Source organism: Hippichthys cyanospilos, chromosome 1, assembly GCF_059441005.1.
Source record: "Hippichthys cyanospilos isolate Australia breed blue-spotted pipefish chromosome 1, RoL_Hcya_1.0, whole genome shotgun sequence".
Classification (NCBI taxonomy): Eukaryota; Metazoa; Chordata; class Actinopteri; order Syngnathiformes; family Syngnathidae; genus Hippichthys; species Hippichthys cyanospilos.
Window position 1 is genome coordinate 29,889,330 of NC_142369.1, and position 27,765 is coordinate 29,917,094.

The window sequence follows — 27,765 nt, forward strand, 5'->3', positions numbered from 1 at the left end:
CGAGACTTTTTTTGTTCACTCATAAATCAATGCAGAAGACAACCATGAAACACCTTTATGTCAACGTCGAGCGCTGTGGGTGCTGGTTTCAAATGAGCAAGTATGCATTGTAACCTTTCCCAAGATCGTGCACTAGACCTCTGCACATGAGGGCTTTTGCGGCTACTTGATTGTCCTGGTACTAAAAAAAAAAAAAAAGACAAGTTCAGGTCAAATGTAAAGGTTATTGATGTGTTTTCGGTCCAGCAAACTGTTAATACGTGTCAAGTTAAAATTTAGAGGAGGTTACAGCAGTTTTCTATTAATTTCCGTATACCGAATCGCTGACTCGAGTCCTCCCTTTGTTTTGGAAATACTAAGCGGAAACACTTCATATAATGTAACTTCTCTAGTCAGCCTGTAGAATGCTCGAGCGCTGTCTCGCCCTGCCTGTCAACAACACCGCAACCTGAGACAGGATAGCTGCCTTTTGGCTAGCAAAGTGAAGCCGCTAAGTAGCTAAAACCCCATTGGTGCGATTTGAATTTGTCCTGTGAATGTCTATTCTTTACAGCAATGTAGTCCTTGTGTAAAGATAGTTAGACGCCTCAAGATGAAGAACGGACTTGGCTGGGTAAGTTCCGTGTGTTTCGCATCAAACCGCGAAAGACAGGTTCAGTCAGTGTTTTCCATTTTTGATAAGTTGGCGTGTAAACCTTCGCTCGCTCAGTTTAACTTTACTTACTCTGGTACTGTTACTGTTACTTACTCTTAAACTGTTACTTTTGCGGTTTTCTCTTTTTTTTTTAAATTAATCATATGTCAATATCTATATTACTTTAAATAGTATTTACTTTGGAGCAGGCCAGTACAGACTTTGGCTAATCTGCACCCGGTGTTGGGGCTCTACTAGCGCATGCAGGGAGATTTAGCACTTGATGCACATTTTCAACACTTGAAGTATAAACGTCAAATACAAGTTTAAATAGTGGAACTCATCGCGAATTTCTGTGGTGATTCTCGAATGGGATGAACAGGTGTTTACACGAAGGTTAGTTAATCAGGCGTCAGTCACATCATTGTTGTCGGTTTGTATGCTTGTAAAATGGATGATGGTGGATATTCAAGGAGTATGACAACCCTGTAAAGAATTAGTTCGTGTGTGTGTGTGTGTGTGTGGGGGGGGGGGGGGGTGGATTTTGCAATTTCTTTGGGAATTCGGGACACCTGATGTATTACGCTGTTTCCTGGAAAACCTTTTTGATTATTACACATTGGTGCTAAATGGTTTTATACAAGCGTGAGATCGAGCTAAGGCAAATCGTCGACCTGTTACTGGAGCAACTTATAAGCAAATGGTTAGTGTTGAAATTTGGCTGAAGTTTTCTGTCAGTATGAAATGTTATAAATTGATTGATTTCCAAGGAGCTCAGAGTTCATCATCCCATTCAGAAATCTTGCAGTAGTCGTTAAAGGGATGACAAATTGGCAGAACTTTCAAGTATTGAATGAGCATTTGATGAATTTCTTTTTTCATATGACTATTTTTTTTTCAGGTTGTGGCTTACTGCTCAAGCCTGTCAGTGTACAATACCATTGTGTGAAAATTGATTTACAGGTAATAAAGTAATTCCGCTGTGATTTTTTTTCAGCCTGGACAACAACAGGCGTGTGCTCAAATTATGCTGCTTACGCATACGTGTGTTGCTCTTAGGCTGCTTCAAACCTTCCTCCAGTGTGATATGACGTCACTGCTTTTGTTCGACAAAAGCCAGAGGTCTACAGCCTAGGGTTAACATCTGCACAGGTAAAATGTTTTACATTTAATTCCTTACCCTTTCATATTTTTTTTTCCCTGGAAGAGGACTATAGTGATGTTTTCCCACTCAGACAGATTTGGAGCACATTATCCAACGTAAAGATGTATACTTTTAAAGGTTAAACATGGACAGGCTTGTCTCCAGTGGAAACAGCAAACGGAATCAGTTTTCTATGTATCACTGTCAAAATAATGAAATGTATTGGCACCCTTACTTACTTCTAACCAACTACCTAAATTTACATTTTCATAAATCCAGGAAATGCAGACAGTTTTCTGTGGATAGTGTACATAGAATTGTACTGTCTTTTTGTTTTTCTGTTAGAAGTCACGGGTCCTCAAACCAGAGGGTCTTCCGTCACACTCATCAGAGGTATGAAATTCCCCACTTCCCAGTGGTGGATCAACACTTTGATTGACACCATAAGTTAAACTGAAGTTCCGACGTTTTGACGGAATCAGAACATCGAGTTTCCGATATCCTTAAAAATGAATATGGTTCCAATTCCAATAATTTTTTGCTCGTATTATTGTGCATTAATCCCCTAAACTATATAGAGATTAAACCTTGTGGTTTGTTGCGTGTTAATTGCGTGTTATTGCTCTGCTTTTCACTTGCATTTGTCCCTCATAATCACCATATTTTCATAATAATATCAAGCATTTATCCTTCTGTTTCTGACAACTTGTTGAAATTTATTTGATGAGGTCCAAATGCTGTGTATACACAAAGTGGACACCTTCAGTATATTTTCATACTAAATATGAAACATTTATCTCTCTGTTTTTGACAACGTTGAAATGTATTTGATGAGATCCAAATGCTGTGTATACACAAAGTGAACACTTATATAACATAATTGAGCTTAGACATTTTCACTTGCCAGCCATCCGAGTAGAATGGATATTTGATGTCTATAGAGGTCAATAGTGAAAGACGTGTATGTAATGAACTTTATACAAATAAAATGATTAAATAATTAATCATAGTGCATTACATGTGTTGTACATTAAACATTTACATTTTGAGATGTTTATGATGCAGTTAAGAGTTCAATCTGCATTTATATAAAGTAAGTGTTAAATTACATTATGTAAATGTTCAAAATATTTTGAAAGGCTTCTTCATCAATTTTTATATTATACATATGATTTAAAGGTTGATACCAGACTTTGTAAACATTTACACGTTTATTGATAAATGCTTTAGATATTTTCTAATATACTATGAAATGTCTGGTTGTCACAATTCAAAAGTGCAGTTATTCAAAGTTATCAAAAAGAATCAGACTTTCCATGCTGCGAGAAATATCAGAACATCGAAAGTCTTGATAATTTCCTGATTAATAGCACTAGTCCACACTCACCGATGTACATCTGTACTTTATTGTACTGCAGTGATTTATTACATTGATTTTTCTGCTGCCACTCAAGACACTCCCAACACAAAGTCCACAGTAGTGGCCAGATGAAATACATTTGTGATGTTTTTGCTTGTTTGTTTGTTTTGTTTTTGTAGCAAGTAGAAACATGTCACCGTCATTTTTGTGGGCTCAAAATAATAATTAAAAAAAATACTTGGGAGGAGCTCTTCAAATGTTTCTAAACAAATACATTTACAAACACAACATAATTTCCATGTACACTACCCATTAAGCTGCACACCCTGCTCTTCTTGGGGATAATGTTCCTTTTATGCCGTTTAATTCAAAACATCATCATATTTTTTTGCGTCCACTTGGATGACCTCTCCGGATTATGTCCCTTCTGAGTATATTGAGGAATAAATATTTTTAACTGAAACCCTTCAGTCAATTGCAGAAGGTGTTCCTGATTAGCAAACAACATGAAACAGTTGAGACCTGTTGTATAATTCCCATTCCAGCTAGACTCAACATTTTGACAGATTATCATTTTGGGAAAATGTTGTCATGTTGCCATTTTGTCATACTTTTTTGCTGGACCATTGAGTATATGTTATTGCATGACCAATTTCACCACATGTACAGCACGTTGTATGCAACAATGACTTTTTTCAAGTCCTCTTTAAATGAAGTTGATTTGAGAATGCTTGTATTCATAGGTGCTGTTAAAGAGGATGACTACACAGGTGGAGGTACAGAGTGGGGATGTTGGGAGGACAGTGGCGGGAGGAAGACCTCACTTGAGTCCCCTGACTGATTCAAGCAACACAAATCCATCAATCACTCAGTCGCATATCATCACTCCTGAACCCCAAAAACCCGTCCCTGCCCCCAAACCACGGCTGACTCCAAAACCATATGGTGTGGAGAAAAAGAACACCATCAAGCCTATACTTGCCCCAAAGCCTCAAACCAAACCCAGACCAGAATTCACTAGCACCGCTGGATACAAACCAGAGCTTCCCAACAGTTCAAAACCACAGCAACCAGTTGCCATTGTTAAGCCAAGGCCTGTGTCACCCAGTTCCAGTCGTCCTGCTTCAACCTCCTTTAGAACATCCACTATGGTTAATGCTGGGCAAACAACCAAGCCTGTTGTCCATCCAATTAAACCCGCCCATCCTTTTGACTCTGTGTACACCAGCAAAGACATGCCTCCATTGCCAGCAGAGAGACAGAAACCTAAGAATCAGATGATACCCATCCACGGTGGAGCATCCATTGCTAGAGCCAAGTCATTGGGGTTTCTTAATCAAATTGAGAAAGATGATGAACAAAATAAATCATTGACCATTGACCCACCCAAGCCCCAACCTCGAGGCTCCAGGCCCAGACCTGTATCAGCTGTTTTTCTTAACAATCCAGAGATTCCAGTTCCTGCTCCACGCTTGGCTGGCGGAAAACCACTTTCCTTTGAGCTTACATCCAAGTTTGAGTCCATCGGTCTGTCATTACACCACCGTAAAGCGACCAACGTTAAAGAAAGCACTCCAAAAGAGAAAGCACTTCCACAAAAGACACAGCAGGAAAAAAACAGTACCTTGGACAAAAACATTGTTATCGAGGATAAACACTCAGCCTCAGATGAGCAGAACGATGACATTTCAGAAAGAATAAGTGTTCAACAGACTAATGCGGATCAGCGATTTAGCATCAAGTCCCGAATTAGTCTTCTGCTTGATTCTCCTTCGACTCCTGAGACTGTGTTCTCCGGCCGGACCTCAGATGTTCTCTCTCCAGAGCAGGCAGTGTCGGTGGAAAGCGAACCACAAGTGGGCGTTAAACAGCTCATCAAGCAGCTAACCGAAGATATATCTTCAACCCAAAGGCCTGTCGTGAAGCCTGCGCCTAAACCTCGCGACCTCCCCACTGATCTCACTAAGAAGTAAGATCTTCCTCAAATACTGCATATTAATTTTCTTTTGTCCATGAGTTTCCATGGTCATGCATATTTTGGCACCTGATTTGTGTTTGTTAGGTTTTCACCTGAGAAGTTGTCTGACTCTTGCAATGTTTCACTCAATGAGACTGCAGAATACCAGGACATCAGCAAAGATCCTCAAATGAGGGTAAGAGATGTACAGATTTTGGCAAGAGTGTGTGAGCTTTGCCAACAATTTACTGTTAAAATAGAGGATGGTATTGAAAGCTCAGTAGAAATGAGAAACTGGACATTGCTAACATAAAAGACGACATGAAAGGAGTATTTGTATTTTCCTAATACCCGGGTTAAATACCATTGCATTGTTCAATAATTGAACGTTTTTTCCAGAACACAATAAACGTCACATAAAAATATGAATGATCTTGCCATGCCATTCTAATGTGTTCAGATTCTTATTGACCCTGTCAGTATAGTGTCGAGATACAATTGATCTTTTAGTTGCTTCAAACCAGCGTTTCATCCAGTATCGCGATTAGTGCCATGCTTATGTTTAGGCTAAATGTGACTTCACCATTTTGACAAATCACCATTCAAGCAGACTTAAACAATCCAACACAACGGTGCTCTTTTTGGCTTTTGGCTTTGACAGTTTTAGGATACAGATATTTTTACCAGAATATGTGTTGATTAAGAACCAACTCTGTAGTTATTTTGTTAGGATATAGTTCTTTTATTGAAAAAAACAAAAAACAAAAACCCCAACAAATTCTGGTTTTGGTAAACAAAAGTATTCGCACGATGATAAAAATTTCTATAATTTTTTTTGGGAGTATTTTCAAAGTATTAATGTACATGAAGAGTAACTTTATCAATACTTTGTGAACTTTGATTACACTGCTCACAGTTCTTTGATTACACATTACTCAGCCTTGGTGGCTTTTGGTAAATGCCCTTATGTAAGCCACGTTAATGGTGGAAAAAAATATATATAAAAAAAAAATGGTTTCATCTTGGTTCCATTTTTTTTATTTTACAAAAAATGGTATTTTAACAGGCATGTGTAGACTTTTTATTTCCACTATGCATTATAAGATCATTGTATATGTTAAGATGTATGTTTTTTTTGATATTATTAATTACAGCACACAACATAATTATTTTGTTCAATACAATTTACCTATGATACTTTTCTCCCTATTATTTAGATTGAAGTGGTCAACCCCAGTGGCAAGATGGCTGTGGAGTTCCAAGATCACAACTCAATGACAAGTCTTGAGGCAGAACATCTATCAAGGGCTACCGACATTCAAAATGGCCCCAGTGTTGAAGTGCAGATGACCCAAGCATCCTTATTTAATAATTCAAGGGATAACTCCAATCCGGCCAATGTCACTGACTTACTCAGTAACCCATCTTTGAGAGAAGGGAACAATGAGGATGAAGGATCTTTGGAGACAGCCATCTATAAAGATTTTGTTTCTCCAAGTCCCCTGCGAGTGAACCATGCCCTGGAAACAGTGCAAGCAGTGGGAGAGAACAGGGCAGTGAGTGAGGGTATTCCATCTGCTCAGCGGGAAGAGAAAGCCATGACATTACGTTCGAGACGCTCAGAAGGGAACAGACCATTGCCGGAGACGAGTGAATTAATAAAAGGAGGAACAGCATCAACAATGGCAGCAGAGCAACAGCCTCGATATTTGCGAATAGGATCCTTGCAAAAATGGCCTACAATGGAAGTAGCTCAAGAAGATGGTCTGGAGAATGTTTTTCTAAAGCAATCACAAAGGGAAATGGTTTTAAATAATGAGAGACAGAGGGACACAGACCATGAGGAAATAGCTGCAGCTCCTAAACGCATGAAAAAACTGCAAATAAATGAAAAGCCAAAACCCAAGGAAACATATTTTGCCCTGACCGGACAAATACAGGAAGCAAATACTGGATCAGACATTATAGATTCAGCAGTGTCTGATGATGATGTAGGTTCTGGACAGGTAAGCTCTAAAAGTGAGGTATCTGTTATGAAGCGGAATCTTTCATTAAATGCAACTGGCAAAAAATCTCAAGAGAAATATGAGGGCGTCAGAAGCATAAGCTGTACTCCAGCCAAGCAGGTGACAACGAAACTGCATGTGCCAACAGAAGAGAAGAAAAAAGTAGTAAAAACGGAGCAAACAAAGGAAAGGGAAAAGCAACATGGCAAAATGAAAGTTATTGATAGAGACAAACAAAGACAAATGGAAATTGAAAGACAAGCCATTTTCCAGTTTTCACAGATGAAGGAAAGGGAGATGCAAAGACTATTTGAAAGAAGGAAGGCATTTGATAGGGAGAATCAAAAACAGAAAGAGCTTCTAAACCAGAATCTCCAAGGATCAGAGGATGAAAATGTGAAAGAAATGGACAAACAAAGGCAGTTGCATTTCAAGCCAGAAAACGTTCAACAGCAAGAACAGGAGATACAGAGGAGGCAGGAAGTAGAGAGGCAAAAAGAGCTGGAGAGGCAAAAAGAGCTGGAGAGGCAAAGAGAGTTGGAAAAGCAGAGACAACAAGAAATACATAGGGAGCAGGAACAAGAAAAGGAGAGGCAAACAAAACTGCAAAGACAGAGAGAACAGGAACTTGAGAGGCAACAATCACTGGCAAGGCATAAGGAGCAGGAAATGGAAAGGCAGCTAGAACAGATGAGGATGCATGAGCAGCAAAATGAGCAGCAGCAAGAACTTGAGAGGCAGCAAGAGCAAACCAGGCTGAGGGAAACGGAAATAGTGAGACATCAAGAAGAGGTGAGGCTGAAGGAGAAGGAAAAGAAAAGACAGGAAGAATTGAGGAGGGTGCATGACCATGAAAAAGTGCTGCAGAAAGAACTTGAAAGGCAACGTGAAATGGAAAGACAGCAAGAGTTAATGAGGCTGAAGGAGCGGGAACGGGATAGACAGCGACAATTTGAAAAGCAACAGGAGTTGATGAGGCTGAGAGAGCAGGAAGTGGAGCAACAAGGAGAATTTGAAAGACAGCAGGAAATGATGAGGCAGAGGGAGCAGGAAGGGAAGAGGCTCCAAGAGCAAATGAGACTCAGGGAGCAGGAAATGATGCGACTGAAAGAACTTGAGAGGCAGCAAGAACAACTGAGGCATAGGGAGCAAGAAAGGGAGAGACAGCGAGAAGTTGAAAGGCAGCATACACAAATGAAGCTGAGGGAGCGAGGAAAAGAGAGGCACCAAGAACAGCTGAGGTTGAGGGAGCAGGAAATTGAGAGACAGCAAGAACTTGAGAAGCATAAAGACCATGAAAAGGAGAGACGACAAGAACTTGAGAGGCAGCAGGAGCAACTGAAGCAAAGGGAGCAAGAAATAGACAGACAGCGAGATCTCAAGCAACAGCAAGAACAGGTGAGGCTGAGGGAGCAGCAACTGGAAAGACGACAAGAACTTAAGAGGCAGCAAGAACGACTGAGGCAAAGGGAAAGAGAAATGGAGGCACAGCAACTTGAACAACAACAAAAGCAGGTGAGATTGATGGAGGCGGAAAGGGAGCGACTCAGTGAAATTGGGAGACAGCAGAGAGAACAAGATATGGAGAGACAGCGGGAATTTGAGCAGCAACAAGGAGAGGTGAAACTGAAGGAGCAGGAAATGGAGAGACGAAGAGAACTTAAGAGACAGCTAGAACGATTGAGGCAAAGGGAACAGGAAATTGAGAGACAGCATAAATTTGAACAACACCATGAACAAGTGAGGCTGAGGGATCAAGAGATGGAGAGACAGCAAGAACTTGAGAGGCAGATGGAGCAAGAAATTGAGAGAGAATGGCAACTTGTGCGGCAGCAAGAAAAGGTGAGATTAAAGGAGCAGGAAATTGAGAGACAGCAAGAACTTGAGAGGCAGCAACAACTGAGGCAGAGGGAGCAAGAAATTGAGAGAGAACGGGAACTTGCACGACAGCAAGAAAAGGTGAGGTTAAGAGAGCAGGAAATGGAGAGATTGCAACAATTTGAGAGGCAACAAGAACAATTGAGGCATAGGGAACAAGAAAGGGAGAGACTGCAGGAGCCTCAGATACAGCTAGAACAGGTGCGGCTCAGGGAACAGGAAAAAGAGCGACAGTGGGAACTTCATAAGATGCAGGAACTGGATCAAGAGAGGCAGCGTGAATGGGAAAGACAAAGACAGAGGGAGGAAGAGCGACAGCAAGAGCTAGATAAGGAATCGCTTCTTTTGGACATGCAAAAGAATAAAAGGATGGAGGAACTAGAGCGAGTTAAAGAGAAAAACGAGGGGCAGTTTTTTTACCAAAATCAGAAACAGAAAGACGATGAGCGGCATCATCTTTATGAGCTTGAAAAGCGGTGGCATAGAGAGAAGGCTGAGACAGCTAAATTAATGGCATCACAGAAGGAACAGGTACGCCAACAAGGGATTGATAAAGAATCGGAAAACCAAAGACAACTAGAGGAAGATACTGAGAGAGAGAAAATTAAAGAGCTGGACGGACTGAGGGAATTGCAAAGGGAGAAACATGTCCAAGCTGAGAGGCAAAGTCAAAGGATAATACAACAGACTTCACTGAATGAAAGGCTTAGATGGGAGGCAAAAAAAGAGAAGTCGGAAATGGCCGAGGCAGAGAAAATGCGACAGATTGCCAGGCTTCAAGAAGCAGAGCGACAGAGACTTAAGGACAAAAAAAGGAAAGAGGAACTGGAAAGAATGAGGGATCAATCATCTCTGAGGCCCAAAGTGGTGGATGTGGACTCCTTGCTAAGAACTGCCACCATGCAATACATTGACCCTGCATTAAGATGGAAGGAGCCATCTCCCAGAACCGAAGAAGCTTACAAACCTTCCATTCTTGATGTGGACTCTTTCACATCTCATTTTCAGCCATCCTCAAATCAAAATCTACTGCCTGTTTCCAGTATTCAAGAAGTAGACCCCAACTTGGGTAGTGCATTACGGACTGCACCTGAGCGAGAGATTACATGGAAGATACCCTCTCAGAATTCAGTTCATTTAGCAAGTTCTGCGAAGACAGTACCTACCCATGGCCCAAGGGACCTCCAGCCAAATGAGATATCTCACAACAAACCCCAATATGAGCCCAGAAAACACACAACCAAAGTTTGCCCAGAACAACTGTCTTTTAGGCAGGACGAACATTCCCTGGCCTCACAAAGCCATCGGCCAGTCAGGCGAGGTGAGCCGCTTTACTTGGACACTTCTGTCGAAAATGAGGTGAGGACCAGTGGTCCTGTTGATCAGGTCTGGTCGCCCAGACAACTAAAATCCCACAAAAACCAGGAAGAGATCTGGAGCCATAGGAGGTCCCAGGGATCCCAGGTGAATTGGCAAAATTTGTGAACTATTTTCTCTGTTGGGGATAATGTTGGCATTATTTAAAGGTTTTATATATTGTTGCTGTTCTTTTTAAAAAAATGTTTTTATAAATGAAACATTCAATGTGCCCACTGTTTTACATCCACCAGGTACTTACACACACTAGGCGCTTTTTCAACAAAGGTTTTGGAATTGCTTCGTCCTGCTTGGCCTGTCCTGGTCTCTGTTGCTTCTCCATTACAACAGGCAGCAATCTATTGGGGTGGGATCAATTTAACTGTGCAAGCCACCTGTGCAGTGTGTGGGTTTCTGCCACGGATTTAATGAACCAAACATATTGGTGACCTCACAAAGCCCATCAGATGCATGGAAACATCCACGCAGATGAAAAGTCAATTTACAGGTTTAAGCGAGATAAACACAGCCGCCCCCACACCAGAACAAAAACACAGTACTATACACATGTACAGTATTGTGTTTTACAAAAAATACTCAACCATATTTACAATTTCATGTGTACTCTTGCCTGTGAAGCTTGTGGTGAAAAGAAAATTGCAAGCCAGATACGTTTCACTGGGTTCATAATTGAAAGAGAGCAAGTCCCGTCTTTCAATATATCCCCATTTGTTTGGCTTTATCGTAGAACACATCCTCTTTCTGTAGTAACATATATTCCTCAACCGAGACCTGCAGTGGCCCAGTAGATGAAAGTTGATATATTAAAATTTAATTGAAACTGACAAAAGTGTTCTATACAAATTTACTGAAAATTGCCCTAATTTCTGTACTATAAAGTAGTAATGTACAGTAATAATAACTGCCATTTTAAAGTTACTACGATGCAGCACTTGGGTTGGTCAACTGTGTTCTTTTCAAAGTACTTTATAAAAATTAAAAAAAAAAGTTGGATTTGATTAGATATCGTTGTCATGTTAGAATCTTAAGAGCAACACATCTCCCTGGGAAAAAAAAAACAAAACAAGAACGTTACTTAAGGCAAACACATTGTGAACTATGTTGACCAAGATGCTTTGTGCTGCTCAGCCAATAGTAACACAAAATGATAGGCCAAGCATATTTCTATGTCACTGCTGTTATTATGTACCAAAAAAAAGAACACCCCCCCCCCCCCCCATCCCCAACATGTGCTTTATGTCTACAGCAACACTGTTCATAGTAAATGTAACTAAAGGATTATAAGGTTGAAGACTACTAGGTATAAGAACAAAATTCTCGGGACAGAAACATCTCCCAAATATCACTTCAATTCAATGTTCTTTTGTATGTGTTACAAGGAGCTGAACAGGATGCGTTCTCGCAGTATGTCACGTCGATCAGCCCCATCTGGTGTTGCTCTCGAGAAGGGCCTTTCCAGAGTACGGAGTCGTAGCGCTCACAGAGAACAGGACAACTACAGCGGGGTAAGTTTCATTTCAGAAGCTGCAAGACATTTTACTTGTAGTTTTCCAGGGATGCAAATGCTTAATGGGAAAGTACTGTCTATAATAATCTTAAGGAAATAAGGTGTTTCCAATCTCTCTAAAGGCAGTGAAGAAACACTTAAGTGTATATTAAATGACCTGTATGTTAAACTTTCCACAGTTAAATACATGCGTATCAAAGATGAAATGTTATCCTTGGTACATTGGCGATTTCAATTCTTATGGAATATGAGGATTTCGATAGCGACGTTTTTAACAGAGTAGTGAATCGTCTCGTCGACTGAAGCTGCACTTTTCACCTTTTGACTGCCGTGCCCCCTCGTGATATTGTTCTGAAACCAACCGGCCACAAAGCAAAAACTAAGAAAAGAAGCAAACGTAACCTCAGGCTCTGACAGGCTCTATTCATCCAATGCATTTGGTTAATTTCTATACAGCAAAGCGGAAGCCTTTTTACAGCTACGACCTCTCCTTCGTGTGTGATTGTGGGAATTGTGCTCGATTTAATTGGTAATTTTACGTCTTCATTGATGAAACAATGTTGTTTACTTACCCGACTTGGTGCAAAACGCTGCAATGAAAAGAAAAGTGAGTGGGCAAGGCTCCTTGGATATTGTTGGTGAGTTTTTTTTTCTACACGGGATGTGTAGGGGCAGTACAAGGGTGATCCTCTTTGTTTTGACATTACATAGAGAGAATTACTGGAGAATTGAAGGCCTTTCTTATCTGCTCGGGCGAATGAGCAAGAATCCTCAGCTTGTGTCAAGAAAGTAATTAACATAGATAACATAGCTTGAAGCTAAAAAAAAAATGTTCATGAGAGGCTTTTAACATTTGCATCAAAAGAGATGTTCAGGGGAAAATTGCATTGTTACTTTGGCACGTGAATGTTCCAAGGATGTCGGTAATTTAGTGACTGGATGGATGTTTACGGCACGGTATCAAAGGCTCACCTCCACCCATCTACCCCCATGTTGTTTGTCAAACAGTTGCAAATGCCTTGTCTTGCCTGCAATTCAACGATTGGATTAAGCAAATTGTTGGCCGTCAGAAGCCTGTTAGGATGGCTCAGGCAAAGCTGTGGCGTTAGATGGCATGTGTTGCAAGTATGCCCTGCAGAGAAGATGCTTTTTCTCAATGTTCTGTGGTTGACATCTGTTAATGTGAAACTAGTAGTAGTGACTACGTATTTAGATTCAGGATCTGCTTATACATGCTTGTGTTCTTTGCATCTACGGTCACTACTAACACTCCTGGTGTTGTTAAATTTTAAATATTTAAAATGTAGTCAAAGTTTTATAAAAGTGGCACCATTTGACCATAGTCAATTTGCAATGTTTTTTAAAACGAAAAACACAAACACGCCCCCGTGTTACGAGATTAATCCGTTCCGCGGTTGGGGTCGTAAGGCAAATTCGTCGTATGACGGGCAATCCAAACCTATCTTAAATAGCTAATGCATTTAGAACCCCAGGTAAAAACATCCAAATTGTACATACATATTAAAATTGGTACCAAAATAGTATAGTGAGTGCTACGTATACATAGTATACATGTATACAATCAGAAAACATTATGAATAAAAAACATAGAAAGGATTTATTTACCTTTGAGTGGCGCTTGTTATGCCCATATTCCCTAATAAGGGTTATCTCCAGCTTCGTTTCCATATAAATCATCTTCTTACTTCTCTCTTTAACATCACTAGCAATCTTGGGACCCATGGCTAACCCTTTCAACTTTCAATTAAGCAGTAAAATGCACTATAAATACGGTTTTGTAACCACTCACAATCAAACAAAGCTTTCCCGTTCCGCCATTTTGAAACAAGTGAGGCCGACTAATAGCAGACCACCATCTCCATGAGGAGACGCCGACAAATAGCAGATCAGAATTGTAGTGACACGTTGCAGGGACGGCAACCGAAAATATGTGTAATTAAAACGCCTGCAGATGGAGACGAAACAACACAAACACAGCCAAGCCCCTAGGGTCATGATAGTTGCAAAACCGGGAAAATGTCATAAAGAGGGGATGAAAAAACTCAGTGTTCCACGTCGCAACATGAAAATAGCGTAAGTCAGGGACTTTGTAACACGGGGGTCCACTATATTTGAAGACTCATTGATATTATTTTTGTGTCATTTTCTTTTAGCTTACCCATTCACACATCAAGTTGAAGTTTTTTGTGACAATGTCAATAAAAAATTTGCAATGTGTATTCAAAAGTTTGTTTTCCAACTCATTGAAATATGACTTAGAAAATCATGCTATGTTGCCCAATATGTAGACAATATGTAAATGAATGAATAGAAATACTGAAAAACAAAATGAACAAATTGAGCTATCGTGCCTTTTTTTTTTAAAGTGAAATTCCCATCATGTATAATCAAAATGTTATTAAATATGTTCTTTTTAAGTTATACCACGACCGGTTCTGGTGATTTTGACCATATAATATTATTATTGAATATTGGATCGATGCATGACCAATCGAAATAGTAGCTGATATGAAATCCTTTGTGGGGGAGGGTCCTTAGCGTAACGCAGATGAGGTGATAGTTGTGTGCTGACATCATGGTGTTAGTCGAAGGGAAGCTGGTGAGTGGAGCTGAGCAGAGCAGAGATGGGCACAGGGCTGAGCGCTTTCTTGTACAACTTGTACTTATGGTCATGTTGCTTGAGTCCGCGCTACTCTTGGGTAAGTAATACTGCACCTTCTATACATTTTTCTGCAACGCATGTCCAAGAATATAATTGAAGAACAGGATGCCTTTAGGTCACTTGTGTCTTATATTAGTGATATCTGGTTGGGCTTGCGCTTGGCTACTACTGTGCACTGAATGACATCATCAGAAGAGGGGAATTGATGACCAGCTCTGAGTCACAATTGGTCAGAATATTGGTACTCTATAGAGGCAATGCAGAATAGCTTGTTTTATCAGCTTTTTCTGTACGTACATTTTAGTTATTTCAAATCTAAAGCCAGCATGCAGAAAATATTTGTAACAATCTTATTTGCCACAGGATTAAAACGGGTTGTTATCATTTGTACATTTTTCTTCACTCTTCAAAGTATGTACATGAAAAAATGCAATCCGTGTCTATTAATGTCTTTATCATTTATATTACAGGACAAACATACATACGGTACTTTTACAAATAAATTGTAATCTCTATACCGTGACCCCATTTTCCAAAGTGATATTAAGAAGTATCTACATTCAGAAAAGGAGAAGAAATATGGACCTTTTTTTTTTATTATTTTAGCCGAATAGAAAACAAGAATACATAATTACTCAGCTTTTTCCTGCAAGTGCAGCTTCCCGGGTATGTTTCAAAGATTTCCTGCAGAGGGCATATTTGGACAGTGATGCAGCATTTTAGCTTTGTCTCAGTTTACTAAGTGTTGAAGGCATATGGAGAATTTGTCATTTGGAGTCACCAGATTACATCAACTGCTAAACAATGTTGATACATCCTTTGAGAAATATTGTTGACTAATGGGTTGCTCTAACCCCTCAAAACTCATTGATAGATGCCTTATTTATTTTCTCACTGCTTGCATTACCAATCTATTTTTCTTCATCAAGCTTGATCACACACAAATGAATGCCTTTGCCTTTGCTCACATTTTATCATGTTGAAATCTGTGCTTTTCTGTTACACCCTCCATGCCAACCGTCTGTTTGCATCCATATCCTTTCTTTTGTGGCTATGACACTTAAGTGTGCTTGTACTGCAATCCAAACAGGCCTGAGCAACAGCACCGCAGAACATGTTACTCTCCCCTCTCCCTCCTGTTTGCAATCAGAGACCTCCCTTTCTTGCTGTGGCGCTCTCTGACTCCACACACTCTCTCCACCCAGTTTCTCCTTGACAGTGAGTTCTAATGTCCTGAGTACTGTACAGAAAGGAGCACCGCTGACACGTTCTTTCCTACCTGTCTGTACCTGCAGATTAAAGCAAAGAGAGAATATTCTTTTTTTTTTTTCCTCTCTACTCTGGATTTTGCTTCCCCGCCACATCTCTCACTCCTGCCAGTGACTCCTTGTTGGAATACAGATTACCACCGATGTTTTTCTTTTGCAACTGTTTGTCATTTACTCTTTCTTCTTTTTGCCGGGATTCCGCTGCTGAGTAGCAATGGGAAATTTACCATTAAGGGCTTTTTCAACCTTTTTAACCTTGGCTTTTTTCTAGAAGAAAACCTGGAACAACTGTCTGTTTTAGTGTCTTCAATTTAGGCTGTAGTCTGGATACAAGATCAGACACCTGCTGATTCAACAAAATCTTTTTAAAATTGAATTATTTCTCAGTTTTCTTTAGCTGTGTCATGAGTACATGAGTAGTTGTTATTTACGTCACTTAGCAAAGAAACATGGCTAAGCCTCTTGATTAAAAAGCACAGCGTTTAGTGGCGCACTAGCTAAATGTAAACATTATTTGTCGAGCAGAAATACATGATATTTACATGTACATCCAGGCAGTGGCTTTGCAGGAATATCATAGCAAGCGTATTTTGTGTGCATCTAAATAGACATTAGACATGTCTCAGTTCACTGGCTGAGCCTAACACATTGACAGTGATGAGCTGATACGTAGCCCTTGTGGCTCCTCTGGGACTGCACTGCAGAAAAGACATTAACAAGTGAAACCAAAACGAGGCTTGCTCCTGTTACAGTCATACTCGTTGGTGTCATAAACTATAAGCATCACTACTATATCAGATCACATGGGCAGTTGCGTTCCCTCGCTTTCTGCACTGCTGCAGTATTGAGCCAGCAGCCAACACCAGTGACTAGGACAAAGTTCCTGGATACCAACACCCTTAATGATTCCTTTATGCTGTGATAACAAGTGTCACAGCTCAGCTCAGAAGCGATTGTGACAAAGCTGATTTTGTGCGGATTGGACCGTGATGGAGTATTTAGGGGACAAGCTGTCAGTGGCGCATTCTCAAGTGTCAGGATGGGTCGGAAATGTCCGTCGGTCCTTTCATGGGGCACTCAGCTTTTTTTCCAGTTCAGTGGAGAGAGAACAAGGAGAGGTCAGAGCCGGACACTTCAACAGGACCAGCTCCTTGCGCTCGCTAGCTTCCCGCAGCAGGGAGTCAATTCGCAGGTTCTCACTGCGCAGCCAGCAACGTCTGTCCTTACGAAGGCGCACCGCACCCAACACCCCCACTGCTGTAAGATAGCATCCTGCAGTTGGATTATTTTGCAGAAACATGCATGTCTTGTTGACCCGTTGCACGGCTCACCCAGACCATTGTTTTTTAAATGTCCATCATTGTATATCATGCCTTTACTATTATTCTCTTTTAATTATGTTGATTTCAAAAATCTGTTTAAATGCTAAAATGTAGCCTGCAATTTAGAGAGAAATTTTCCTATATTGATGAGAATATCAAGATCTTTTTAAAATCTCTTACATGATTATCAATAGTTGACTTGTAGTATCTTTTGTGCCCCCAGTACTTTTAAGACATTTGGACAGGTATTTGTGGTGACATTTTGGGCAAGATCCTTTTCTGTTCAAGCATGACTGTGCCCCATATATCATAACAAATTTTCCAGAAAAAAATGCAGGCTGTTTTCTAGTGGCTGAAATGTTTTATTCATGTTGGTGTAATGACCAGATGCTCCAATGCTTGAAGTCCATATAGTATGCCTCTTGTAAGATTGCCTGTACTTGTGACCGGATCTACTCTATGCTCTATGAGTAAGACAGATTTAGAAAGCCATGTATGGATACATTGCAGTAAGTCGACTCACTCCTATCTTTAGGGAACACCTGTTTGTTGTACAATGTTTGGTGAGTCATAACAGCTAAAGATAAGCAATGTTTTCATTACATATTTGTGTCGTTGCGTCAAAATGCTTTGTTCTGACAAAAGAAGTTGTTTTTTCAGAGACTTTACCAATGGACTTTGCTACTTGTCTTTTTAATCATTATTTGACTATAAAAAGAAGGCAGTCATTGTTGAATGCGGAAATCTTTCACCCTGGCACTCCCATTAAGAACAACAGTCCACACCACACACTGAAAAACACCCTCACTAACAATATTTGCCCCCCTAACCTAGTGTAGGAGCCTACTCGGACTGACTTGTGAGCAACATGGTGCCACCGTAGGACACCCATGCTGCCCAAAAACAATAAAAACTGTTGTATGTGAGGAAACAGAGCAAGCTAGCCTAGGCTATTAATGTATTCACTTATTACATTGCAGTGTTGATTTGCTGCCTGGGTTGTAGTTTGGGCTAACCTTAACCCTACCGCAGTGGCTCATCATGCAGCAGCACTAGATGCTTTGAAATATGCAATATGGTCATGTACAGAAATTCTGTCTCATGATTTTCAACCAGAGGGGACAGAGGTCTGCATTCAAGTACCATTCTAGTTTTGTTCATCTTTGTTGTTATCCCTGCACGCTAAGGAGTGCAAAATACTTTTCTTTTCTGCGTTGTCACAGCAGGTTGCTTTTTTTTTTTTTTTTTTTTTTTTGGCTAAGCAAAAAGCACAATCAATTGATGCATTGCAAATATGTGTAATACAAGGCTCCAGAATATTTAGTTTTTCCTTGTAGCTCAATGGGCCCAAACCTGAAATTTTAGAAACAAATGTAGAAGATTTTGAGGCAATGTAAATTGACTTGTCAAGTAAATATACTGTACATCCCACTCATTATCAAGTCAAGTCAAGTTAGGTTTATTTGTATAGCCCTGAATCACCACAGGGCATCGCAGGTGAAGAGAAATCACAGATAATATCAAACAGAACACCATACACACCTGAACTAAACTCCCAGGATAGGAAGGAGAAACTATCAATATCAGAAAATTACTGATAAATGGTCAGAGGTTTGTCAGAATCAATGAATAACCAAGAGTGTAATTATAAAAGAAAAAAAAACTACACATGTACTGTTTGCACTGGCACCAGTCAATTTATTTTATTCACATTTTGGGGGCAGTCTGAAGTCCTGGTATTGCGAACACATTTAAGATGCATGATGATTACAGTGAGTCAGGGTACCGCTACCACTAAAACTAACATAAGTGAATTGAAAACAAAACTAATCTCAGGACGGCAAGTAATGTGAATAATCTTTTAAGTCTCTTTTCTTGTATTTCGACATTGGAAGCTGATGTCAAATCCCACTTTCACAGCTAAATTATTAGGCCTACGTAGATTTTTATGTTCTCTTACACTGTTTTCACCAAATCAACGTTCATCTTTGAGCCTTTTTAGTGATTTGAGTGTCGAAATATTTGCATAATGAAATGCCTCTCTGACAAGTAGTCATTTCATGAGTCTTCAGTGTTGAAGTATTTTTGTTTTGTTTTTTTTTAAACAGATTTATATTTTTGGTGCTGAAATGCAGTCACTTTAACCTCATATTACTAGAGCCCTCGTCATTAGTCATGGACGTGTGTAGCACCCATTAATCAGTGCCTTAACCAGTTCAAATTTCCTCGTTTTGATTCTCACTACTTCTGCTGTAAACTGTCAATGAAGTGTGTTCAATGATCTCGCTCACTCTATCCCATACCTATCTATTTATCCTCTCTTTGTGTTGTTTCCTCGCCACACACTTCTTGTCCTCGAGAGCAAGCAGGCAGTTGCTAATTTTATTAAGAAAAAGCAACTACTACTGTAGAAAAAGCTACTAATCATTCTAAGCAGACCTGTGGGCCCGCTTTATTTAGTAAGCATATTTTAACGTTTGTTCAGCATGTGTGTCCGGTGTGATAGTAAACACTTAAACTGTGAATCTCAGTCATAAAAAGTACATGTTAGGTTTTGCAAAAACATTCCCAATCTCTATTGCCTGAACTTTTGGATTATAATACAATAGATTCAACCTAATGGAAGTAATAGAGACAGTTCTAAATGCGGTAAAGCTATTTTGAATTAATTTTTGTAATCTTAACAACACCTTGACAGCTACTTGAAATGTTATACATACATACATACATAAATACATATACTGTACTATAGGGTCATACAGTACGTAATATTAGGAATTTCAAATTGTGTCTGATTATTCAGATCCTATTTTTAATATATATTAGAATGCGTTCAGTTCAACAAAATTGAGTTCTTATCTGGCTTGACGCAGTCTTAAACTACTGCAAAAGAATATTGGTATTGATTATTAGTATTACTAAGGTATTACAAAAGTCTTTTTTTCTCTAGATATGGGCAGTACAGTAAATAGGTGAAGAAACATTTTCAGTGAAGGCAATAAGCTTCTTACATACTGTTTTGTACAGTGACTCAGGCATACGTATAGAATAGGAATTTTTATAATCCAACAACGCCTGGAATCAAGATTTTCTTTGGCATTTTGACAACACTGATAGCAGTGTAAGAGAGGCTAGAGGGTGATGACATCCTTCCAAAGTCTCCATCTGGAACTGAGGATAGCAATTACATGGTAGACTTGCAATGATGCCCTCAACTGGGCCTCTTGACTCACTTTTGAAGACTTACAGTGCTGCAAATGCAAACTTTGTTGTACATTAGCTTTAACTGTAAGCATGTTCTATGTTTTAAGGATCCTTAGATATGACACCTTGGTAAGAGATATTTTGCGCCTACAAAAGGTCTCTCTTCCACTTCTTTTTTTCTTCTTCTTCTTCTTTTTTCTTTTTTACATTGCTTTTTTCTTTTTTACATTGCCTTTTTCTTCTTTTTTCCTTTTTTTCTCTTCTCTTCTTCCAGACCATTTTTCACCATGATTGTGGTGCGCCTTTTGCCTTTTAAAAGTTATCTACAGTAAAGTTATTGGTCAATAGTACTGCTCTGCTCTCTTCGCACCGGGTGGTAATTACAGATGCAGGTGTATCATGTTTCCCTATCCAGCCCTCAGGCAACATATGAGGACAGAAGGATTTCCTATTGTGTTTTCCTATATAGGGCAGGGTTATCGGTTCATGTGCAGACACGTCTCTGTTGGCTCTGTGGAGTTGTGAGACAGTATGTCCTCTGTACCAGCCTCATTAAAAGAACCATGGTTCACTAGATGGCAAGCACACACTCAGTCACCCACTCATCTTTATCTTTGTCCCTGCTCTGGTTTTGCCTCCACAAACCAGGCACTTTGCCTTTAACTTATCTTTCCGGTGCAGGTTTCTTTTCTTCTTCTTTTTTTAAGTGATGATTTGAGCTCGTTCATAGCTATAGAATTATGTACAATTACCCTAATTATGTACATTATTATGTCAACACTATTGAAACAATAGTATAGCTTTTATTAGGGCGGGTGATATGGTTGGATGAAAAGTGTATCGCGATATATAAGTATTTCATATTTGTTTTCTCTCTCTCTCTCCTCTCTCTCTCTCTCTCTCTCTTTATACATACATATATATATATATATATATATATATATATATATATATATTTTTTTTTTTTTTTAACTCTTCAAAATGAGGTCCCAATTGAAAAGAATAGGCAGATTTTAGTTCATTTTGTATTAAAATATAATAGGTAAGTTTAAATAAGTGGTTAGCACATACCGTTCAAAATGTATGGTAGTAAATATGCTTTTGCTTTCCTGTTCTGTATAATTCTCATAAAAAACTAACATCATACTGCAGCCTCTGCCTACAGCATGCAGAATGATGGGGTATTGCCGAGACCTCGCTTATATAGATGTTATTAGAGCTTGACTGAAATCATAATAAAGCCTACGTTGTGAACTAGTGACCTGTCGGTGAGGTTAAATTGCACTTTTCATTTAGACACTAGACTTGCTAATTTTAAATATCTAGAGGTGTTTTTACTGTTTGTTTAGATTTTCTCTGTTTCTGACCCCCAGGAGCAACAGAAGCAAACTATTAGCGGTGAGGATGAGAGAAAGGACTTTAAAACTCCAGTGGGTGAGACAGATAGTCAGTACGGGACCTGGGAGACAGGACTATGCACTGATGAAAGGTAAACACACATGACTGCATCTTCCTCATTCATGGGCAAATGTTTATTAAAGCAATCACATCAAATTTATTGTCAATGTTTGTGCAACCTACAATTTATGATAATGCATCATAAATTACAATGTTAATTTACAAGTGCCGGTACTACTGATTTTTCATAGTTACTGTCCCACAAAAATGGTGCACCTCTCGCAGATTATGATCATTTTGTTGCTCCTTCTGGATTTAACAATAACAATGAAGACTGAAGACTCATTACAATGTTGCAGTTTCCGGACATGTCTGATCAAGACAAGACAACTTACCTTTGAAGAATCTTATAGAACACCACCAAACAAAAACAAAAAAAAACATAAAAAGTATCATCTTTGTTTCAATTTACTCACAAATGTACTTTCACGGTGTGAAAGCTATACCGACATACTTAAAAGCTGATGACTTATTCTATTGCATAAATAAATGGCCACAAGTGTCCCCCGCCTACCGCCCAAAGACGGCTGGGATAGGCATCAGCGAGCCAGCGACCCTAGTGAGAATAGGCGTCTGGAAAATGGATGGATGGTTTATTTCACTTTCTGCCTTCTCCCTATCAATTCAATTATGGTAATAACTTTCAAGCCAAGGGAAATTGGATCATTAGAACCCTTGGTGATTTTTCATGACATAAACAAGTTTTTTTCTACCCCTAAACAACGAGCAATCAGTTAATTGTAATAAATATCAATCTCTCGAAAACTAGAGCCACTTGAAAGGAAGGTGTCTTTCTCTTAATCAGCAGCCCAAAATTACGCTGAAATCATTAAAATATCTTTGGCACTCAAAGAAAACATCTGTTGGCTAGTGCAATAAAGGATGTCAGAAAATCAGGGAGACAGACGTATTATACTCAAGTACAAAGAAAAATGGTTAATGTCATTCATAAGTCACAGAAAAAGTACACAATCCAGATTTTTGTAGAAGCCTCAGCGCTTAGTGAATCAGGCCTCTCTGGTGTATCCGCATTCATTCCCAATTTAGGTGCGGTGAATGTGTCAGAATTCTTGGCAGGAAAATATGCGTAGATGAAAAGTGCACTTGCCCAGGCATGTACAGGCATGTGCTTACATGTAAATTTGAGACTATGACACTTAGTCATTCGTGGCCATCCCATCAATAACTCAAAATAAGAATTCGTGATTGATTTTGATTTCAAGCTTGAGAACATCTCTGTGAATTTAATTGTATTGGCCAACAACAACAATTTCATGAATCTCCAAAAACAGTCATGGACGTTTGTGATTGAAACACTTGCAACTCAATGTCAAGTAGGTTTTACGAAATATTGAGATGGTATCGAAAAGGTATGAAAGCATTTAAAACGCAATTGTTTCTGTTTATGCTCATTTTAGGATCACTGTGTGACATTCCTTTCATCTACCCATTTTCTGTGACGTTAACACAGGAACAGTTTCTTCAGTCTTCTAAATAGCGACTTTTACTGACCTCTTGCGGTCATAATTGAATATCACATCGTGCAACAAATTCATTTGAAAAGACTCTTCTGATGCGCATGTTAAAACAACTATTTCATTAAACATATTTATCTCCCACGCCAAGCTCAATTTCTATTTTTGTCTCATTTTCTAGCCTAACCCCTGCTACTCCCAGCTCAGAAAGTAACCTCAGTCCTTCGCCTAGGAACACGACTCCTTCACACCCACAAGGCGTACATGACAGTATTGATGGTGTGCATCCGCCCTCTAAATCTGAGAAGCAGCCGCTCTTGTTCCCTGATGTAAGTGTCATGTGTAATTAAATCGAGGTTCCTGAAATAGAACTCAGGGCTGTATTCATGCATCTGCTCATTCCCAAATATACCATAGAATTTAATCATTTATTTTTGTGTCTGTGTTTCTTAGGCCCCAATCACTCTGTTAGATACTGGTGTCCAACGGTCCAGAGTCCAACTTGGAAAAAAGCGCGCACCCAGGACGCGCCCCTCCAGAGCTGCTCGTCAAAACGCTACTCAAGTTGGGGAACAGGAGGCCACCGCAGAGGACTGGCTCTACAGAGACTCCACAGGTGTGTTTTCCATCTATCTGTCCATAAAACGTCCTCACGTGCAGTATACTGAACACTATACAAGTTAAGTATTAAATATAAATAATATTAGATATTTAATGGCAAATTAAACCAATTCTTGCATTTAAAATCAGTTAATTGTTTAGAGGGCCCTTTTCATTGGAAATTGTCCAAATTCTAGGAATTTAATTCCCTCTCTGATTGTTGTACTTCTCCATATTGTGTTTAGTCAAGATAAACAATGATTTTTTTAGGAAAACAATGCTCCCGCTTTTCTCTTTTGTTAACATTTCTTTAAAGGGGGAATCAACTCAAACATCTTCTTTACTGTTATATGTTCATTATTCCCTCACCAACGTTAACAGGGTATTCTTATTCATATTATGTTTGTGGAAGATTAATTGAGCGGCTAAATCAACCCACTTTTATCTATTTCATGGAGCAGACGTTTTGCCTCTTGCTCTCAACTGGGACTGACGTCACACTTCAATTCAGGGTTCAAGTCATGACCGATCACGACTCACCTGGTTTTTGAGTTTCTGTATTTACTTCAGATGTCACATTCTATCAAGTAGCAAAATGGTCCACGCTGGAGATGGATAAACACGGCTGGATTTTGCAGCTTTATTCATATTCCACAAGCACAATATTAATCATAATATTGTGTTCAGACTAGAGAGTTGCATAGAACTTATTATATTAAACAAAATTTAGCGGTTGACTCCCCTTTGAATAATTTCTGGATAATTTGGGGCTCCAAAGTCTGAAAATGGCAACCATTTCTTTGATTTAGCTTTTTGATTGAGTTTTCAGATCTGAGTTATTTTTTTTACAATTAATAATTATTGTGCCTTTACATTTCATGAAATACACCTAAATCTTTGCTAAAAGTAGTTTGTGCTTTGACAGTATCTGTTATTTGTTTATTGCTATTAAAGCCTGTCATTTTAATTTTTTTTACCTGAAAAATGAATTGCATGTGGACGGCACCATTGCCATCTTTCTTTTTATAGCAACATATGTAAATAATATTGTAGGACAAAAACAGTCTCTTAAAACTCATAGCAAAAAGACAGTACTTGCATATCATTAGAATTTCTGAATGTATCAAAAACTAGCACTAATTAAAAAAAATAAAAAAATCATTGTAATTTCCCGATTCAGTAAGATGAAAAAATCCTAAATAAAAATGTTAAAACGTTTTGGGCCCCATTATGTGGGCTTACCAGTGTATTATTATTATTGTTATTACAGTATTTTTTTTTAACATTTGTGCCATTTCATCCTTGTCAATTTGAAAGAAGGACTTTTTTTAAGATAAATTCATGGAAATTTTATTTTAGTATGGAACGAAAGGGGTTTTAATTTCTTGCACACAGTCACGGTTTCATGTTAACAATGTGGAACATATTTAATGGACAGTTAATCAGGACTGGATTCAACAAGTTATGATTCACATAAAAACACTTGCACAGTTATGATTAACAAATCTATGATGGAAAAGTCCCGTGACGCATCATGGGAACTGACAAGCTGCTCGAAAGTACAGCAAAAGGTGTTTCAGCATCTTAGCACGTCGTGCATAAAACAGTGGAAATTTGAATCGTGCTGGGGGGGCCCCTTTAATGGCATTCTACTCACAAATCGGCTTATGTTGTGTTTCCCTGACAGAAGAGAAGGTTGAGCGTAAGCTGGATGAAGTCGATTGCGAAGAGCCGGCCAGAGGGGCGGACGGCGCTGCTCCTTCTGCTTGTCAGCCACAAAGGATTGCCCTGTTCCCTGGGGTGGACTCGCAAGCTTTAAAGGTCAATATTCAGCAAAGTGTGCAAAATCCAGGAGAAGGAATCACTGTCAACCTTTTGTTCAATTTCTGCTGCTAGGTCCAATTGAAGAAAAGGAGTGACTCTGACAATCAAACTGATGCGCCCTCTCCGTCTCCGTCCCTTCTTTCTCGCTCCCCCAAATCGCCCTTCCTGCCTCGGGCCGCTCGTGTACTTCCCCCGTCTGGCGGGAAAGAGAACGGGTACGTGGTGCCAGCTTTGGAAAACTTTTTTTGAATTGCATGCCGTTTTTCGCACTCCGAGATCTCTGACTGTTATTCTTTTTTTCAGTGAGGAGGAATCCCCCCAGTGGTTGAAAGAGCTCAAGTCTAAGAAGCGCTTGAGTCAATATGAAAATGAAAGCTAAGTCAGAAGAGGTGAGGGAATGTATTCTTTTTCTTTCTTTTTTTTTTTTTAACTCCATGTTTGTGTAATCTTCATTTGTAACGCTTGCCACTCTGCCCAAGGTTGCCTTCGGAAACAGATGTATACAAAACAGAGGCCTTAACCTTCAATTCAGAGAGTTGGAGGGGAAAATCTGCTGCTGAGGATTTTTTTTTTCCTTCTTTTGGTTCTCTCTGTCTGGGTTGATCATCCTGCACGGTGCCTTTTATAGAGAATTCCTGCAAAAATATAAACAAGGAGGGGGCATGTGAAAAAAAAAAAGGACACACCCAGCCGCTCTGCTTATATCTCCCTTTCATCTACACTGGTGAGCTCTGCTTGGAGAGTGACACTTCATTCGGGACCAAAAGTAGTTTGGGAGTGGATGTTGGATGAATTCCTCCCATCAGCCTGCGCGCCAGGAACTGGTTAACTTGAGGGACCGCTGCACAATTCCCCGCATGCTGGTGAGCCAGGCGGTACAAACCACCACGTTTATATTTGGTCCCCCTATTACGTACAAGTCAGTGATACTGCGTATGTCGTTTTTGTCGTCAATCATTGATGGAAGTCACACAAGCGTTGCCATAAATCAATATTTTAGATACTAATGGTTCCTTGTTGAACTTAAAAGCTGCTTACCACGTTATTAGATGGAATGTATATCATGTAAGTAATCATGAGATGTTATATTTGTATGTTTTATTATGACAGAGAGAAAAAAAATGTTGTTCTATTACCATAGAGGTTCCAATGCCTTGCTTTGATACGCTCCTTATGTTAGTTTCACATTTTTTGTTTCAGTTCTTTTCTCTCTCTCTCTCTCTCTCTCTCTCTCTCTCTCTCTCTCTCTCTCTCTCTCTCTCACTCTCTCTCGCGCTCTCCCTCTCTCTCACGCTCTCTCGCTGTGTCTGTCTGTATGAGCGGGATGGGAGGGGTGGGGCTTCTGAGCAATTGACTGTACATCACGAACACTCCTAACGGCACAAATACTTTTTCAGTTTTGTATGAGAACACTATTCATGTTCACTCTGTCACACTTTATTGATCAAGCATTCATCAAAAGCCATAGAGCGCCTAGCTGATGTCACACACACCTCAATGATGCTCTGACAATGTGTGTTCCTTCAATCACGTGTATGCACAATCTCTGGTGCCAGGCTTTGCTCAAAGCGAGCGGTCGAGAGTCACAAGAACTTAGATCGCACCGCTTCAGCAGCGCGATACTTCGTCTGCTCCATTGTTACTTGACTCAAATCATGCTGCATGGAGGGTTCCATACATGTGACTGCTGTATAAATTAGCTGTAATCTTCCACAAATTGTTGCCATTGACCTATTCACTTCTCTAAAGCACTTTGTCAAATGATGCATAGCAGCACTGACCTCATTGGTCATGTTTTCTCTCATGCATACAGGTGAACACATTACAATGTCCCTGCAACGCAAGACCAATGTGTGGATGAATGTGTGATTGCAGCTTTTTTTTCTTTTGTATATACATACATGAATTTGGGATTTCTTTTATATGTGGTTTGTCCATCTTTTTTTTTTTTTATTTGAAAGTACAGATGTATAATGCACTGTGTTGTCTGGCCAGTGTCCTCAAGTGAATCAATTGTTAAATGATTAAAAAAAAAAAAAAAAAAAGAGCACCGCTGTGTCATCACTGT

The 27,765-nt window shown here is 39.5% G+C and overlaps 1 protein-coding gene across 1 annotated transcript; it reads left to right on the plus strand.

The window, feature by feature from the left end:
- Positions 1 to 3,896: 3,896 nt before the first annotated feature.
- Positions 3,897 to 27,745, plus strand: LOC148430063 (uncharacterized). Its single transcript, XM_088427419.1, has 11 exons — positions 3,897 to 5,107; positions 5,201 to 5,291; positions 6,313 to 10,443; positions 11,736 to 11,861; positions 21,714 to 21,829; positions 23,455 to 23,602; positions 23,727 to 23,889; positions 25,561 to 25,694; positions 25,770 to 25,912; positions 26,001 to 26,086; positions 26,177 to 27,745. Exons 1-10 carry the CDS (start codon positions 3,897 to 3,899, stop codon positions 26,074 to 26,076), a joined length of 6,339 nt encoding a protein of 2,112 aa, XP_088283545.1. The 3' UTR covers positions 26,077 to 26,086; positions 26,177 to 27,745.
- Positions 27,746 to 27,765: the final 20 nt, after the last annotated feature.

Bases quoted from the DNA above. Each gene is read 5' to 3' on its own strand.
- LOC148430063 (XM_088427419.1), top strand. From the start codon at position 3,897: ATGACTACACAGGTGGAGGTACAGAGTGGGGATGTTGGGAGGACAGTG. The intron at 5,108-5,200 runs GTAAGATCTTCC...TGTGTTTGTTAG, and splicing joins CCCACTGATCTCACTAAGAA to GTTTTCACCTGAGAAGTTGT. The intron at 5,292-6,312 runs GTAAGAGATGTA...CCTATTATTTAG, and splicing joins GCAAAGATCCTCAAATGAGG to ATTGAAGTGGTCAACCCCAG.